This window comes from Pan paniscus, chromosome 2 (assembly GCF_029289425.2).
Source record: "Pan paniscus chromosome 2, NHGRI_mPanPan1-v2.0_pri, whole genome shotgun sequence".
Lineage (NCBI taxonomy): Eukaryota > Metazoa > Chordata > Mammalia > Primates > Hominidae > Pan > Pan paniscus.
This window is the reverse complement of record NC_085926.1, coordinates 49789006-49806397: the sequence shown is the minus strand read 5'-3', so window position 1 is coordinate 49806397 and position 17392 is coordinate 49789006. Positions and strand designations below refer to the sequence as shown.

Here is a 17392-nt window from a genome sequence, read left to right as displayed (position 1 = left end):
GATGGATTCCTGGAACTCTCTGCTCCTTCATCCTCCTTGGTAAGACTTTATTTTGTTTTTGAGACAAGGTCTCACTCTGTCACACAGGCTGGAGTGCAGTGGCATGATCATGGCTTACTGCAATCTTGACCTCCCGGGCTCAAGCGATCCTCCCACCTCAACCTCCTGAATAGCTGGGACTAGTGGTGCACACCACCACACCTGGCTAGAGGTTTTTTTTGGTGTTTGTTTGTAGGGACAGGTTCCCACTATATTGCACAGAGTGGTCTTGGACTCCTGGGTTCAAGTCACCTTCCTGCCTCATCCTCCCATGGTGCTGGGATTACAGGTGTGAGCCAGCATGCCCAGCTCACATGACTTTCAAACAATACATCCTTAATCAATAGGTCAAAGAAGAAATCAAAAGGGAAATTAATAACACTTTGAGATGAATAAAAATGAAAATACACCAAAATTTGTGGGATGCTGTAAAAGATGAACTGAGAGGGAAATTTATAACTGTAAAGACCTGTATTTTAAGAAAAGATCTGGCTGGGTGCAGTGGCTCATGCCTGTAATCCTAGCACTTTGGGAGGCCAAGGTGAGAGGATCACTTGTGCCCAGGAGTTTGAGACTAGCCTGGGCAACATGGTGAACCCCCCATCTCTACCAAAATAAATATACAAAAATTATCCCGGTGTGGTGGTGCAGGCCTATAGTCCCAGCTACTTGGGAGGCTGAGGTGGGAGGATCACTTGAGCCCGGGACACAGAATTTGCAGTCAGCAGTGATCATGCCACTGCACTCCAGCCTGGGCTACAAAGTGAGGCCCTGTCTCAAAAAGCAAACAACAAAAAGATCTAAAATCAGTAATCTCACCGTATACCTGAAAGAACTAGAAGAAGAACAAACTAGTCTAGGCAAGGTGGTTCACACCTGTAATGCCAACACTTTAGGAGGCCGAGGCAGGCGGATTACTTGAGTCCAGGAGTTGGAGACTAGCCTGGCCAACATGGTGAAACCCCAACTCTACTAAAAATACTAAAATTAGCTGGGCATGGTGGCACGGGCCTGTAGTCCCAGCTACTCAAGAGGCTGGGGTGGGAGGGTTGCTTGAGCCCAGGAGGTTGAGGCTGCAGTAAGCTGTGATCGTGCCACTGCACTCCAGCCTGAGTGACAGAGCGAGACCCTGTCTCAAAAAAAAGAATTATAAGAGGGTATGATGAACAATTCTATGCCAACAAATTATATAACATAGTTGAAATGGATAAATTCCTAGAAACACAAAAACTAAACAAACTGTCTCAAAGAAGAAATAGAATACCTTACTATAACTAGTAGGGGTATTGAATCAGTCATACAAAATCTCAGCCGGGCACAGTGGCTCACACCTGTAATCCCAGCATTTTGGGAGGCCGAGGCAAGCAGATCACTGGAGGTCAGGAGTTCGAGACCAGCCTAGCCAACATGGTAAAACCCCCGTCTCTACTAAAAATACAAAAATATTAACCAGGCTTGGTGGCACATGCCCATAATCCCAGCTACTTGGGAGGCTGAGGCAGGAGAACCACTTGAACCAGGGAGGTGGAAGTTTCAGTGAGCTGAGATTGCGCCACTATACTCCAGCCTGGGCAACAGACCGAGACTCTGTCTCAAAACAAAAAAAAAGAAAAAAAAATCTCGGCTGAGCATGGTTGCTCACGCCTGTAATCCCAGCACTTTGGAAGGCCAAGATGGGAGGATCACTTGCTTTCAAGAATTTGAGGCCAGCCTGGACAACATGGTAAGACCCCATCTCTATAAAATTTTTAAAAATTAGCTGGGCGTTGTGGTGCACGCCTATGGTCTCAGCTACTTGGGAGGCTGAAGTAGGAGAATTCCTTGAGCCCAGGAGGCTGCAGTGAGCCATGTTTGTACCATTGCACTCCAGCTTGGGAGACAGAGTGAGACCCTGTCTCAAAAAAAAAAAAAAAAAAAAAAAGAAAAATTTATTTGGCTTACAGATGTCTGGGCTGTACAAGAAGTGTGGCAGCAGCATCTGCTTCCGGTGAAGGCATTAGGCTCCTTCTACTCAGCAGAAGACAACATGGAGCTGGCATGTGCAGAGACCACATGGTAAGAGAAGAAGCCAATGGGGGAATGCAATGGGGGGACGGGGAGACACACACTTTTTTTTTTTTTTTTTTGAGATGGAGTCTCGCTCTGTCACCCAGGCGGGAGTGCAGTGGCGCGATCTCGGCTCACTGCAAGCTCTGCCTCCCGGGTTCACGCCATTCTCCTGCCTCAGCCTCCCGAGTAGCTGGGACTACAGGAGCCCACCACCACGCCCCGCTGATTTTTTGTATTTTTAGTAGAGATGGGGTTTCACCATGTTAGCCAGGATGGTCTCGATCTCCTGACCTCGTGATCTGCCTGCCTTGGCTTCCCAAAGTGCTGGGATTACAGGCATGAGCCACCATGCCTGTCCCTTTTTTTTTTTTTTTTTTGAGACAGGGGCTGTCACCCAGGCTGGAGTGCACTGGCGTGGTCATGGCTCACTGCACTTTTCACCTCGGGCTCAAGAGACCCTCCTACCTCAGCCTCCTCAGTAGCTGGGACTAAGGAATTACACCACCATGCCCAGCTAATTATTTTTTTTTAAGATGCAATCTCACTCTGTTGCCCAGGCTGCAGTGCAGTGGTACAATCTCAGCTCACTGCAACCTCCGCCTCCTGGGTTCAAGCGATTCTCTTGCTTCAGCCTCCTGAGTAGCTGGGATTACAGATGCCTGCCACCAGGCCCAGCTAATTTTTGTATTTTTAGTAGATACGGGGTTTCGCCATGTTGGCCAGGCTGGTCTCGAACTCCTAACCTAAAGTGATCCGCCCATCTCGGCCTCCCAAAGTGCTGGGATTACAGGCATGAGCCACCGTGCCTGGCCCATGCCCAGCTAAGTTAAAAAAATTTTTGGCTGGGCGTGGTGATTCATACCTGTAATTCCAACAATTTGGGAAGCTAAGGCAGGCAGATCATTTGAGCTCAGGAATTGGAGACCATCTTGGACAATATGGCGAAATCCTGTCTCTACAAAATATACAAAAATTAGCTGGGTGTGGTGGCGCTGTGCCTGTAGTCCCAGCTACTCCAGAGGCTGAGGTGGGAGGATGGCTTGAGCCCGGGAGGCAGAGGTTGCAGTGAGCCAAAATGGTGACATTGCACTCCAGCCTGGGCAACAGAGCCAGACCCTGTCTCAAAAAAAAAAAAAAAAAAGCTCTAAAAATAGATAGTGGTGATAGTTAGTTACACAACATTGTGAATGTACTTAAATGTCACTGAATTATACACTTAAATGTTTAAATGGTAAATTCTATCTTATGTATATTTTACCACAATTTAAAAATTTTATCTATTTCTATTTTAATGAGAGTTTTAAAAAGCAGGAATGGATATTGAATTTCCTTAAATACTCTTTGGAGTCTATTAAAGATAGCATTTTACTTCAAAATCCAGCCCTGGTTTCTGTACCTAGTACTTCTGTCACACCAGTAAATGTTATTGAATGAAAACAAACAAAAGACCATAAAGACATACCTCTTCACGTTCACTAGGATTGGTGTCATTTTTTTAAAAAAAGGAAAGAAAAATAACCAGTATTGGCAACAGTGTGGATATATAGAAATTTTTGTATATTGCTGGTAGGAATATAAAATAGGGAAAACGGTTTGGTGGTTCCTCAAAAAGTTCAACATAAACCCAGGCGCGGTGGCTCATGCCTGTAATCCTAGCACTTTGGGAGGCTGAGGTGGGAGAACTGTTTGATCCCAGGAGTTTGAGACCAGCCTAGGCAATATGGTGAGACCTCATCTCTACAAAAAATTAGCTAGGCATGGTGGCGCATGCCTGTAGTCCCAGCTACCTGGGAGGCTAAGACAGAAAGATCACTTGAGCCTGGAAGGGAGTTTGAGGCTGCAGTGAGCCCAGATTGCACCACTGCACTCCAGCCTGGGTGACAGAGTGATATCCTGTCTCTAAATAAATAAATAAATAAATAATAAACAAACACAGAATTACCATATGACCCAGCAACTCTACTCCTGTGTATATGCCCAAAAAAACTGAAAGCCCAGGCGCCGTGGCTTACACCTGTAATCCCAGAACTTTAGGAGGCTGAGGCACTTGACCCCAGGATTTTGAGACCAGCCTGGGCAACATAGTACTTGTTCAAGAATCAGGCTGGGCACGGTGGCTCACACCTGTAATCCCAGCACTTTGGGAGGGCAAGGTGGGAGGATCGCTTGAGGCCAGGCATTCGAGACCAGCCTGGGCAAGATAGCAATACCCACCCCCAATCTCTACAAAAGCAAGTAATTAATTAGGAAATTAGCCAAAGCCAGGTGCGGTGGCTCACGCCTGTAGTCCCAGCACTTTGGGAGGCTGAGGTGGGCAGATTGCTTGAGTCCAGAGATTCGAGACCAGCCTAGGCAACATATCAAAACCCCGTCTCTACTAAAAGTAAAAAAAGAAAAATTGCACTTTGGGAGGCCAAGGCGGGGGGATCACCTGATGTCAGGAGTTCAAGACCAGCCTGGCCAACATGGTGAAACCCCATACAAAAATACAAAAGTTAGCCGGGCATGATGGCAGTGTCTGTAATCCCAGCTACTCAGGAGGCTGGGTCGGAAGAATCATTTGAATCCAGGAGGCGGAGGTTGCAGTGAACCAAGATTGTGCCATTGCATTCCAGCCTGGGTGACAGAGCGAGCCTCCGTCTCAAAAAAAAAAAAAAAGAAAAATTAGCCAGATGTGGTGGTGCATGCCTGTGGTCCCAGCTACTCAGGAGGCTGTGGTGGGAGGATTGCTTGAGCCCAAGACACTGAGGCTGCAGTGAGCCATGATCACACCACTGCACTCCAGCCTAGGCAACCAGAGTGAGACCCTGTCTCAAAAACAAACAAACAAACAAACAAAAACTACTTTAACAGGGTGTGGTGGTGCACACCTCTAGTCCCAGCTACTTGGGAGGTTGAGGCAGCCGGATCACTTGAGCCCAGGAGATCGAGGCTGCAGTGAGCTGTGATTGTGCCACTGCAGTCCAGCCTGGGCAACCGAGTGAGACTGTCTCAAAAAGAAAAAAAAAAAAAAAAAGGACATAGCAGCACTATTCACAAATCCAAAAGTTAGAAATAACCCAGATGTCCATCAACAGATGAATGGATAAACAAATTGTGGTATATACATATAATGGACTGTTATTCAGCCATTAAAAAGAATGAAATATTGATACAGGCTATAAACTCTATGAACATTGAAAACATTCTAAGTGAAAGGAAATAGACATAAGAGGTCACATTTTGCGATTCTTTTTTTTTTTTTTTTTTTTTTGAGACTGAGTCTCACTCTGTTGCCCAGGCTGGAGTGCAGTGGCTCGATCTCAGCTCACTGCAACCTCCATCTCCCGAATTCAAGCAATTCTTCTGCCTCAGCCTCCCGAGTAGCTGGGATTACATGTAGGCATGCACCACCATGCCTGGCTAATTTTTGTACTTTTAGTAGAGATGGGGTTTCACCATGTTGGTCAGGCTGGTCTTGAACTCCAGACCTCAGGTGGTCCGCCCGCCTTGGCCTCCCAAAGTGCTAGGATTACAGGTGTGAGCCACCACGCCCGGCCACATGTATGGTAATTATTGAATGTGTTTGGTATGTTCGTTGTGGGTGATGAAATATTTTGGAACTAGATAGACGTGATGGTTGAACAACACTGTGGATGCACTAAATGCCACTGAATTGTACACTTTAAAATTGTTAACTTTATGTTACATGAATTTCACCTAAATTAACAACAACAACAAAAAAGAACTTAAGACAGCACTTGGTTTGGCTATTACGTAGTTTCGTGACAAACAGTGGTCCATCTCCCAGAGAACTGGCCCCAGGTTCCTAAGAAGGCAAAAGGAGACACAGGACCTCTCTGCACTATTTTTTTTGCAACTTCTTATGAGTCTATAATTATTTCAAAATAAAAGTCTAAAAGGAAAATAAGAACATGTGTGAATGTGGCTGCCCCATGCCTCCCACCCTCAGGTCTGACACTCAGAGACTGATCACCTCTTGGGAGTCCTGGAACTCATCCCAGGTTTTAGACCCTGAATGGCCTGTCTGGGGCTGGCGTCTGGAGGCAGGATCAGGAGCCAGCTCAGAGCATAGTTTAACTTTCACTTTTCTTTTCTCCAGAGGAGCCAGGAAGAGAGCTGTGACCAGCAGCGTCCCTTATTCACTTGGCCTTGGTTCCTGTTTGCACTGGCTACAGCAGGGCACTGGCCCCTACTGTCACCGCCACCTAAACAAAGACCCTATCTCTGAGCGCTGCAGCCTACTGTTCAGCCCCAGGTTTGAGGATGGATGCCCTGGACGCTTCGAAGCTACTGGATGAGGAGCTGTATTCAAGACAGCTGTGAGGCCCGAGGTTGGGGGTGGAGAGTGGGATGGTCTTCAGACCTTGATCTACAACTGCTTGCCTTCTGCTTCCCATCCACAGGTATGTGCTGGGCTCACCTGCCATGCAGAGGATTCAGGGAGCCAGGGTCCTGGTGTCAGGCCTGCAGGGCCTGGGGGCCGAGGTGGCCAAGAACTTGGTTCTGATGGGTGTGGGCAGCCTCACTCTGCATGATCCCCACCCCACCTGCTGGTCCGACCTGGCTGCCCAGGTAAGTGTCCTGGGGGGCTATGGGCTGCCAGACCAAGGTGGGGGCACGGCCCAAGACGAGTGTCTTTGCTCAGGCTGCACTGGCTCTCTCCCTAGTTTCTCCTCTCAGAGCAGGACTTGGAAAGGAGCAGAGCCGAGGCCTCTCAAGAGCTCTTGGCTCAGCTCAACAGAGCTGTCCAGGTCGTCGTGCACACGGGTGACATCACTGAGGACCTGCTGTTGGACTTCCAGGTCAGCTCAGGCCTGCAGCCCTCAAGAGCAGGAAGGGCTGGGCAATGGTTTTGGCCTTGCTGATCACTGTGTCCACCCAGGTGGTGGTGCTGACTGCTGCAAAGCTGGAGGAGCAGCTGAAGGTGGGTACCTTGTGTCATAAGCATGGAGTTTGCTTTCTGGCGGCTGACACCCGGGGCCTCGTGGGGTGAGTAAGACTGCCTGCCCAGCCTACCATATTATAGCCAGCAACTGGCCTCATGCTGTCCTCAGCTCCAGGCTTGCTCCAGTGCCCCTCCAACCAGCCTCAGGTCTATCCCAGCATGCCTTTCTGATTCTGGTCCCCAGTCCTGCCCTCTGGTTCCTCCAACCTAGCCTCCAGACCTGCTCCAGTAACCCTCTCAAATTCTAGTTCCCAAGCCTCTCCTTGCATTCCTTTCCCAATTCTGGCCCTCTGGCCCTGCCCTAGTATCCCCTATCCTTAAGTACAATCTGTAAGCCGCCTCAGTGACCCCTACCACCCCATCTCAGGCAGTTGTTCTGTGACTTTGGTGAGGACTTCACTGTGCAGGACCCCACAGAGGCAGAACCCCTGACAGCTGCCATCCAGCACATCTCCCAGGTGGGTGCTAAGCTGTAGGCATTCACCTGCTGACCAAGGAGAGGCTGCCAGGGCCTGTGGAAGGCAGGTCCAGGCAACCCTGAGCCAAGCCTCCTCCTACCCAGGGCTCCCCTGGCATTCTCACTCTGAGGAAAGGGGCCAATACCCACTACTTCCGTGATGGAGACTTGGTGACTTTCTCGGGAATTGAGGGAATGGTTGAGCTCAATGACTGTGATCCCCGGTCTATCCACGTGCGGGGTAAGCCAATCCCATTCCAATTCCAGGCGCAGGGCCCAAGCCTCCACTGGAAGTGAGCACAGCCTGGCCCTTGGGATGGGTTTTTCTCCCTCCACCTTCTACAAGGTGCAGCAAGGTCTGGGACACAGATGCAAGATAGGATGGGGTGTGGGAACTACTCAGGCTCAAGGATCATTACTGACTAGACTGGAACTCCCTCAGAGGATGGGTCCCTGGAGATTGGAGACACAACAACTTTCTCTCGGTACTTGCGTGGTGGGGCTATCACTGAAGTCAAGAGACCCAAGACTGTGAGACATGTGAGTGCAAGTGCATCTGAGGTAGGGGAGCTTGGTCGCCTTGAGGGGCCCATAGCATTCTGGACTAGACCCTGAGCCAGGTGCCCTTGCAGAAGTCCCTGGACACAGCCCTGCTCCAGCCCCATGTGGTGGCCCAGAGCTCCCAGGAAGTTCACCATGCCCACTGCCTGCATCAGGCCTTCTGTGCACTGCACAAGTTCCAGCACCTCCATGGCCGGCCACCCCAGCCCTGGGATCCTGTGAGTAGTCCTGTTGCTCCCACCCCCAGCCTCTGTCATTTATTGGGGTCCCACCTGCCAGAGGCAACAATGACCATTCACAAATCCAAGTTTGATCTCCCAACACTGCAGCCTTTAGAGTAGAGACTGGTTCCATGGAAATGCCAGGCACACATCCTGGGGACTCCTGCTACACCCCGACCCCTCAGATCTGTGCTGGAAGCTGCACTCACATTAGTGAAGCCTCCTGGACTGCTGTCTGGTACTGGGCATCCTCTGGTGGTGCTGTGCAGGCTGGCAGCAGGGCCAGGCCTTCCCACCCAGGCTTCTGCTTCCTCTTCTGTGGAACAGGGTGGATGGAGGGTGGCTGGAAGGATTTGAGTCAGGAGTAGAGCTCAGGCTGGGGCTACTATGCCCACAGAGTCCTACCAACAGGTTGATGCAGAGACCGTGGTGGGCCTGGCCCGGGACCTGGAACCACTGAAGCGGACAGAGGAAGAGCCACTGGAAGAGCCACTGGATGAGGCCCTAGTGCGGACAGTCGCCCTAAGCAGTGCAGGTGTCTTGAGCCCTATGGTGGCCATGCTGGGTGCAGTAGCTGCCCAGGAAGTGCTGAAGGTGGGCAGAGGCATAGGTGTGGGGGGTACTGGGAAGATGTGGAGATCAGTGTGTGTGTCAGAGGGCACCCAGCGCTAGAGAGCAGCCCTGGAGCCTTCACCAACCTGGGTGAAGCCTCCAGCCAGGATCTGAGGGGGGTCAGGAGGTGGCAGGAGTGCCCAGCCTGAAGTGCTGCCCCTAGGCAATCTCCAGGAAGTTCATGCCTCTGGACCAGTGGCTTTACTTTGATGCCCTCGATTGTCTTCCGGAAGATGGGGAGCTCCTTCCCAGTCCTGAGGACTGTGCCCCGGTGAGAGCCTGGGATAGGGGTGCAAGCCTTGTCCAAAATCAGGACTAGGGGAGAAGCATGAGGAATGCCCTCCAGGTCCTGATTCAGAAAACTCAGTATAAGAAGGAGATGCAGGCCAGTAGCCATCACTGACCCCTGTCTCTGTCCCCTAGAGAGGCAGCCGCTATGATGGGCAAATTGCAGTGTTTGGGGCTGGTTTTCAGGAGAAACTGAGACGCCAGCACTACCTCCTGGTGAGCTGTGGGGTGAGACTGGGGGTGCCTTTGGGAGAGCCAGCCCAGCCCCTCTGGCTAAGGCTGTTCCTGCCAACAGGTGGGCGCTGGTGCCATTGGTTGTGAGCTGCTCAAAATCTTTGCCCTAGTGGGACTGGGGGCCGGGAACAGCGGGGGCTTGACTGTTGTTGACATGGACCACATAGAGCGCTCCAATCTCAGCCGTCAGTTCCTCTTCAGGTCCCAGGACATTGGTGTGAGTGCTGACCCCTCTCCACACTCCTGCATCCCAGACCGTCCTCCCATACAGCTTCCCACCCAACATCTTCCTGCCTTCTTCCCAGAGACCCAAGGCAGAGGTGGCTGCAGCAGCTGCCCGGGGCCTGAACCCAGACTTACAGGTGATCCCGCTCACCTACCCACTGGATCCCACCACAGAGCACATCTATGGGGATAACTTTTTCTCCCGTGTGGATGGTGTGGCTGCTGCCCTGGACAGTTTCCAGGCCCGTGAGTGCTTGACTTCGGAGGTCAGTCCCTTGCCCACAGCTGTGCCAGTCCCACTTCTGACCCACTGCTCCCTTGCCAGGGCGCTATGTGGCTGCTCGTTGCACCCACTATCTGAAGCCACTGCTGGAGGCAGGCACATTGGGCACCTGGGGCAGTGCTACAGTATTCATGCCACATGTGACTGAGGCCTACAGAGCCCCTGCCTCAGCTGCAGCTTCTGAGGATGCCCCCTACCCTGTCTGTACCGTGCGGTACTTCCCTAGCACAGCCGAGCACACCCTGCAGGTAGGAAGCACCCTGGAGACTCCCACCCCACCCAGCTCAGCCCTCAGCTACAGACCTGTTCTCCACCTGACACCTCATTCTTCCTCCCTCCTCCACAGTGGGCCCGGCATGAGTTTGAAGAACTCTTCCGACTGTCTGCAGAGACCATCAACCACCACCAACAGTAAGGCCACCAACAGAGGCAGATGGGAGTCCAGGGCTCCAAGCATGAGTCTGCAGGACTCAGTCTCACACTTCCTCCTCTCTCTGCAGGGCACACACTTCCCTGGCAGACATGGATGAGCCACAGACACTCACCTTACTGAAGCCAGTGCTTGGGGTCCTGAGAGTGCGTCCACAGAACTGGCAAGACTGTGTGGCGTGGGCTCTTGGCCACTGGAAACTCTGCTTTCATTATGGCATCAAACAGCTGCTGAGGCACTTTCCACCTAATAAAGTGTGTGGCTAGGGGTTGGGACGCTGGGGGCTCAGGGGGACCAGACTGAGCCCAGCAGCTTCTACTTACCTACCTAGGTGCTTGAGGATGGAACTCCCTTCTGGTCAGGTCCCAAACAGTGTCCCCAGCCCTTGGAGTTTGACACCAACCAAGTGAGTGGGATTCTGTAGGGAGCTCCAAGATAGAGATGTGGCCCCTCAGAGCAGAGGTAGGCATTTCTGCATTCTGCAGAGATGCACAGATGCCCAGAGAGAGCCATGCTTGTGCATATATGGGTGTCTACATGTGAGGCAAAGGCAGGCACTCAAACAGATCCACAAATGGACAGTGACCCCCACCCCATGCACCCATACATGGGTGCTCACTCGCACCCATGCCTCTGTTCCTGCTCTTGGTCTGGCTGCAGGACATACACCTCCTCTACGTACTGGCAGCTGCCAACCTGTATGCCCAGATGCATGGGCTGCCTGGCTCACAGGACTGGACTGCACTCAGGAAGCTGCTGAAGCTGCTGCCACAGCCTGACCCCCAACAGATGGCCCCCATCTTTGCTAGTAATCTAGAGCTGGCTTCGGCTTCTGCTGAGTTTGGTGAGGCTCCTGGCCCCGGCCCCTCATGCTGTCTTTCAAAGGCCTGAACCTGTCCTGTCCTCAGCCTGTGCTGCAGAAGGAAGATAGGGCCTAGGGGATCTACAGCCAATTTGCTACCTCTCAGGCCTCCTAACCTCACTCCTCCATAGTTTCAGGCTTATCCTCTGGTCCCTCAGTAGGTCTTCTCCCTGCTGCCTACCCCACATCCCAGTTCTTGTGGCAGATTCTTGGCAAAATAAATAAGTAAATAAATAAAGTCCATTGGTTCCTGGGGAGTGTCTAGCTATGGCCTGCAGGTGAGGACAGGGTCACAGAGGTCATGAGCACACATGGGTGAAGACTGGGGCTTCTAGAGGGGAGATTGTAGCATTAATTAAGGGGGCTTCTTGATTTGATCAGGGAATAGTAAGTGACAGGCTTGGCAAAGACCAAGAATAGGCACAGGGCTCCAAGAAGAGTGCAGGAGACAGGGGCTAAGGACTGCCTCAACATCCCCTCCCCTGACAGGCCCTGAGCAGCAGAAGGAACTGAACAAAGCCCTGGAAGTCTGGAGTGTGGGCCCTCCCCTGAAGCCTCTGATGTTTGAGAAGGTGGGTGCCCAAGTGGCAGTGAGGAGTGGGGCTGGGGAGTTTGTGGAGAAAGGTCAGGAGCTAATAAGGTAGTTTTGGAGCCCCTTGGCCTGAATTCTCCCAGCAAGACCCTGGAAGCAGCTCACATTCCCTGAACCTCAGCCTGTCTGATCAAGAGGAGATGTGGGGCAACCCCCCGACAGAACTGTGTGGAGACTTGTGCAGTGACACGCAGTGGGCCATGGTGAGGGGCACAGCTGCAGTGTTAACACTACTTTGACTTGGGCCTTACAGGATGATGACAGCAACTTCCATGTGGACTTTGTGGTAGCGGCAGCTAGCCTGAGATGTCAGAACTACGGGATTCCACCGGTCAACCGTGCCCAGGTAACCCCACCCCTTGAGGCTTGGGCCTGGAGGTGGAGGGCAAACTCTGGCCCTACGCCTTGGGCCCAGACCAAATCTCTTGTCCTTGGCAGAGCAAGCGAATTGTGGGCCAGATTATCCCAGCCATTGCCACCACTACAGCAGCTGTGGCAGGCCTGTTGGGCCTGGAGCTGTATAAGGTGGTGGGTGGGCCACGGCCTCGTAGTGCCTTTCGCCACAGCTACCTACATCTGGCTGAAAACTACCTCATCCGCTATATGCCTTTTGCCCCAGCCATCCAGACGGTGAGCCCATGATACCCCACCCTTAGCCCTACTAGGCCTGGGTTTCCCCTGCACCTGCCCATACAGGCCCCAATCTAGCTGCCGGCTCTCACTGAAACTCAGACTGTGCAGAAGTCCTGAAGACTCCCTCCAGCCCTCTTCCTGCTATGAAGCCAGGCTGGGACCTGTCAGACACAGGAAGCAGCCATCAGCCATCCCCACCCCCAATCCTCCAAAGCCCAGGATCTGGGGGAGCTGCAGCTTTAACTCATTAGTGGAGCCAGACATCCCCCGCAGTCCCCTCCTTCCTTGGAGTACCCCTGAGGGGTAGGTAGTGGGGAGGGGACCAGGGCATCAGCCCCAGAAAGAGTCTAGCTTCCCCCTGCATGGTACGGGGGCCCTGGCCTACCTCCTACAAGCTGAGTTAAAAGGTAATAGGCTTGCCACTAGAGGTGTGGGGTCTGCAGCCCTGAGTGTATTTGTGTCACAGTTGTGAGTGCAACTGGGGTCTGGGCATCCCCGGAGTGTGGGTATGGAAGGAGCAAGTTTGCACATCTGTGCATCAGATGGGAGTGCAGGGCTCCCATCTTCCTGTGTCCTCAATGTGGGCATGCATGGAGATGCATGTGGGCACACGTGTGTGTTCCTGGGCTTGTGGGCATTTGTGTTCCTGTGACTGCAGCGCTGTGAATGCCTCCAGCCTTGTGCCCAGGCTCTGCAGTTGGCATTTCCTTGGGGCAAGGATGAGGGTAGAAGGAATGCCCTCACGAGGGGAGAGGGCAGAGGTCATGGGCCAGCACTGGGTTTCTGCTGAGCAGCCTGGGGTCCCTCTGGACTAGCACACAGAGCCCCTTTGTGAGGCACCCTGCCTCTAACCAGCATACAGGCTGCCTTTGTCCACAGAGTGAAGCGGGTGAAGGAGAAGCCCCCATCTCACCTCTAGCCTAGTCTCAGCTTGACCCCAGTGTGTTTTCTCAGGGGCTGATAAGCACCCCCTGTCCTGGTCTCTAGATACCTGCCAGCCATCCTTCTGTCCTTAGCTCTAGGTCCCAGAACCCCAAGACTCTTGGAAGGAAAGAGGGGACAGGAGGAGGAAGCCTCTATGCATTGTATCCCTGCTGGGGTCTCTGGGACAGTGGGGCCCTGGTGGTCACTGTGCCCTTTGCCCCTGTGTCCCAATGAGTAGCCCAAGGCACTGGCAGTACATACAAGATTGGGGGACAGGATGTGCACCCCAGCTCCCAGCCTTGTCTTTGAGGAACAAGCAGCTTTATCAGAGGCTGCAGGGGCCCTGCTCTGGGTTTCCTCAGGAAGCACCACCCCCTCATCCCCCACTCTCACAACTGGCCCATGTGATGGATTGTCTGTTTCCCTGTGCGGGCCCCATAGCCCCATTTCCTGTGCTGGCCCCGGCCTGGACGGGGAGGGGGCTGAGACTCTGGGCCCAGATCCCACCTCCCCCCCGCCCCCCACCCCCTGGCTCCTGTTTCCTGCTAGTCCAGCTCTTCCCCTAGGAAAGGCTGCTGGTAACTGGGATGGGGGTTGGGGGGAGGTAAGAAGTCTCTGACTCCTCCTCTACCTCATCCCAGTTCCATCACCTGAAGTGGACCTCTTGGGACCGTCTGAAGGTACCAGCTGGGCAGCCTGAGAGGACCCTGGAGTCGCTGCTGGCTCATCTTCAGGTGTGTCCTGTTGCTACCCCAACCCCCAGGCTCAGCCCAGCCCGGCCCAGCTGGTGTCTGACCTTTCTCTTCTAGGAGCAGCACGGGTTGAGGGTGAGGATCCTGCTGCACGGCTCAGCCCTGCTCTATTCGGCTGGATGGTCACCTGAAAAGCAGGCCCAGCACCTGCCCCTCAGGTGAGCCCGCTTGGGGCTTTAGACAGGCCCCACCAGTCCCTGGAGGCTGGGGCTAGGGACCACACTGCCTTTTGTCTTCCCAGCCCCATTCTGGGCCCCTCACACCTTCCCAAGCATTCTTTCCCCAAATGGAGCCAGCAAACAGGCTGGAGGTGGGGTGAGGGCCGAGAGCCTGAGGAGGAGTCTTCAGGAGCTGCCTATTTGGCCAGCCCCACGGGCTCCCCACATGCTGCACAGCCCCCCTTTCACAGCCCACTCCCAAGGGACCCATAGCTTCCTGCCTCCTGCTTGCCTCATCAGCTGCTCCTAAAATAGTTTCAGATGCTTCCTGTCTTGAGCAGCTCCTGCTCCTGGCTTGGGCTCCTGACGGCCTGCCAGCACCCTCTCTAGTCCATGCCAGGCTGCCTTCTGCTTGCCACGGCTCACCTCTCCAATCTCCCCTAAACCCCACCCCCACCAGGGTGACAGAACTGGTTCAGCAGCTGACAGGCCAGGTACCTGCTCCTGGGCAGCGGGTGTTGGTGCTAGAGCTGAGCTGTGAGGGTGACGAGGAGGACACTGCCTTCCCACCTCTGCACTATGAGCTGTGACAAGGCAGCCACCCTGTCACCTAGCTCAATGGAGCCCTGGATCCCAAGCCCTGCACTGTAAGCCCACAGTAGGCACTCAATAAATGATTGTTAAAGGAAGGCATTGCGGAGAGGACGGACGATAGAAAACAGTGCACTAATGCACACAGGTGTGACATGGGCATGACAGGGACCTTCACACAGAGAAAAAAAGCTCTTCAGAAGATTTGTCTGCCTGGGCAGTGCCTCACAGGGCTGGGGCTGCCTCTTAGTGCCTCAGGGGTATGGAGCCAGGACAGTCTAGAAAAAAGGCTTTTATTGTCCCAGGCTGGAGGGCAGGGTCAGAGGTAGCTGACATCATTGCAGATGATGGGCTGGCGGCTACGACAGCTCATGAGAGCTGCAAAGCGTGAGACATCCGCAGGCAGTTCAGGTTCTGGGCGAGGTGGGCATGACAGCCGCTTTCCTGCCATAGCTGTCCGCCGAGCCCTGGCCAGCCGGCGCCGAAGCTGCTCAGAGAGGCCAAGCAGGAACTGAGGGGGCCGAGCACGGGCACGGTGCCCACCTCCGTCACCCCCTTCACTCCCTGTCTCAGGCAGCTCCATCCAGTTGTGCACCAAGTCAGCAAAGCAATTGTCCCCTAGTACCAGGGGCTGGCGACTGCGACCCCTGTTCAGTAGGGCTGCTGTCCAGTCCTCTGCTTCCAGTCCCTGCCAGTGCTCCAGGCAGGCGTCTGGGGTGGACTTGGGCCGTGGACGGTGGACAGGTGGTACACTGGCTACAGGGGCCCTGCTGGGCATGGGGAGGCCACTGACTGAGAGGCGCTGCCTACGAAGGGGCTGTGCTGAGGGTGCTGGGCGCTGGGATACAGGCAGTTCTTCCTCTCGCCATGTGCTGCCTGACACCTCCGAGAAGCCAGAGTCCCAGTCCAGGGCATGCTCCCTGGGGCCTCCCAAGGCTGCATCCCTGTCTTCTGTCACCACTGCTTCCTCCTCCTCCTCTTCCTCCTCCTCCACACAGCAGACTGAGTCCTCTTCCAAGGCACCCGAGGCCCTAAGCTGGTGGCTGGGCTGCACATCTGGGCCAGTTTGGGAGGTTGGCTGCAGGGGACCAGGCATTGAGGGTGAGCCTGTGTCCCGACCACACAACTGAGGGGAAGAGAGGGCAGAAGTCGGAGAGGTATCACTTGTCACCAGGCCAGCCCAGAGAACAGAGGGTCCAGGAAGGTTAGATAGGCCTGCTGGCCTGGGCAGCAGGGTGTTAGTGAGCACAGGGCAGGCATAGGGGTGCTGGCACTCGAAGCTGGTGTGGTTCTCATCCACCGACCTGGTGGCAGTCTGGCAGGCTGCAGCATGCAGGGCCGGGCAAGTCGGCACCCGCCACCAGGGCGGGCGGGCAGGCAGGCAGGGTTGCGGGCCTGAACGGGGAAGTAGGTCCTGCCCAGGACTGGAGGGGCATCCCGTGCCTATTGGGGGATTCAGCTCCCAAAGCCCAAAGCGTCTTTCACAGAAAGAGCGCTTGCTAGGTGAGGGGTAGAGAAGGGAGGCATAGGCCAGCCTGAAGTAGGGGGCGTTCACAGCAGCGCCAGCACCTCGTTAGTCCCTTGCCGCCCCATGCCCCGCCCCCAAAGAAGTCCCCCTTCCACTCTCTCCTCCCGCGCCGTTCCAGCAGCACGGCCAGCTGGATGCTGTTATCTGATGCTCAGCTCAGTTCCCAACCGTCCGAAACCCGACGCGGGCCATCTGAGCCATATGCGCCACGCCGCCCCCACCCCGCCTCGGACCGGCACGCTGGAGCCACCCCGCACCCGTCTGTTGTTCCGGCCGGGCGGCAGCCTGGCATCCCGCACGCGTCCTCACTAACCACACCCGCTCCCGAGCCTCACCAGTTCCCAGCGGAGCTGGCTAAGGAAGCTGTCAAGCCGAGCGCTGTGCATGTCCATGCCAGGGCCCCCACCGAACCTACTGGCTCCTCTTGGAACCCCGGCGGAGCCGCGCGGAGAGGGCTGGGAGGGCCGGCCAGCGGCGCCCTCAGCCTCCGCCTGCCTGCGCTACTCCTCGCTCTCCGTAGCTCCCGCCGCCGCCGCCCCGACATCTGGCAGCCTTGCCCCGCCCCGGCCCCGCGGCCAAAGGGGGCGGGGCTAAAACCCGGCGTCCCTCCCGACTCCGCCGCGGTTCTGGGTGGGAAGGGCGGGGTCATAACTTGAAGCCGGACAGGGTCGGTACGGGGACCCCCGAGCCCCCAGACTGTTGAGTGGACCCTGCGTTTGCTGCGTGACGCAGGACAGGTCGCCTCCGTGCGGGGGCCTCATCCTCCCCGTTTGTTCAATGGTGAAATAGCGGTCCCTCCCACGGGGCGCCGTGCTGCGCCCGCACATAGGCAGAGCACCCCGGATGGTCGGACCCAGAGAGGTTGTGGACCCTCGGGGCCTGACCCACGGGACCCATTCATGAGGCTGGCCTTGGCACTCCCTGAACGGGATGGAAGTGGGGTTCAGCCCGTCTGAGGACTCAAGAGAGGGCGGGACTTTGTGGCAGCGCACCGGCGGGGCCTCA

The 17392-nt window shown here is 54.8% G+C and overlaps 2 protein-coding genes across 4 annotated transcripts; one reads left to right on the top strand and one right to left on the bottom strand.

Annotated features, from left to right (window-relative positions):
• Positions 1-6103: 6103 nt before the first annotated feature.
• UBA7 (ubiquitin like modifier activating enzyme 7) lies at positions 6104-14957 on the top strand. 2 transcript variants are annotated; one of them, XM_003818848.4, is made up of 24 exons: positions 6104-6410; positions 6495-6663; positions 6759-6893; positions 6974-7080; positions 7404-7494; positions 7599-7734; positions 7936-8033; positions 8126-8272; positions 8687-8869; positions 9051-9158; positions 9311-9391; positions 9471-9626; positions 9715-9880; positions 9960-10165; positions 10264-10328; positions 10418-10601; positions 10679-10753; positions 11008-11191; positions 11699-11781; positions 12055-12147; positions 12240-12431; positions 14000-14092; positions 14168-14268; positions 14729-14957. In XM_003818848.4, exons 1-24 carry the CDS (start codon positions 6355-6357, stop codon positions 14856-14858), a joined length of 3039 nt encoding a protein of 1012 aa, XP_003818896.3. In that variant the 5' UTR covers positions 6104-6354; the 3' UTR covers positions 14859-14957. The 2 variants fall into 2 exon arrangements, with proteins under 2 accessions (XP_003818896.3, XP_008970498.3); XM_008972250.4 differs by lacking the exon at positions 10679-10753 and having other exon boundaries at positions 6172-6410.
• A 178-nt stretch (positions 14958-15135) lies between these two features.
• INKA1 (inka box actin regulator 1) lies at positions 15136-17171 on the bottom strand. Of its 2 annotated transcripts, none has more exons than XM_034956483.3 (2): positions 16803-17171; positions 15136-15985 (listed from the first exon to the last, which is right to left on the bottom strand). In XM_034956483.3, exons 1-2 carry the CDS (start codon positions 17034-17036, stop codon positions 15179-15181), a joined length of 1041 nt encoding a protein of 346 aa, XP_034812374.1. In that variant the 5' UTR covers positions 17037-17171; the 3' UTR covers positions 15136-15178. The 2 variants fall into 2 exon arrangements, with proteins under 2 accessions (XP_034812374.1, XP_034812375.1); XM_034956484.3 differs by having other exon boundaries at positions 16723-16937.
• Between the last annotated feature and the right edge of the window lie 221 nt (positions 17172-17392).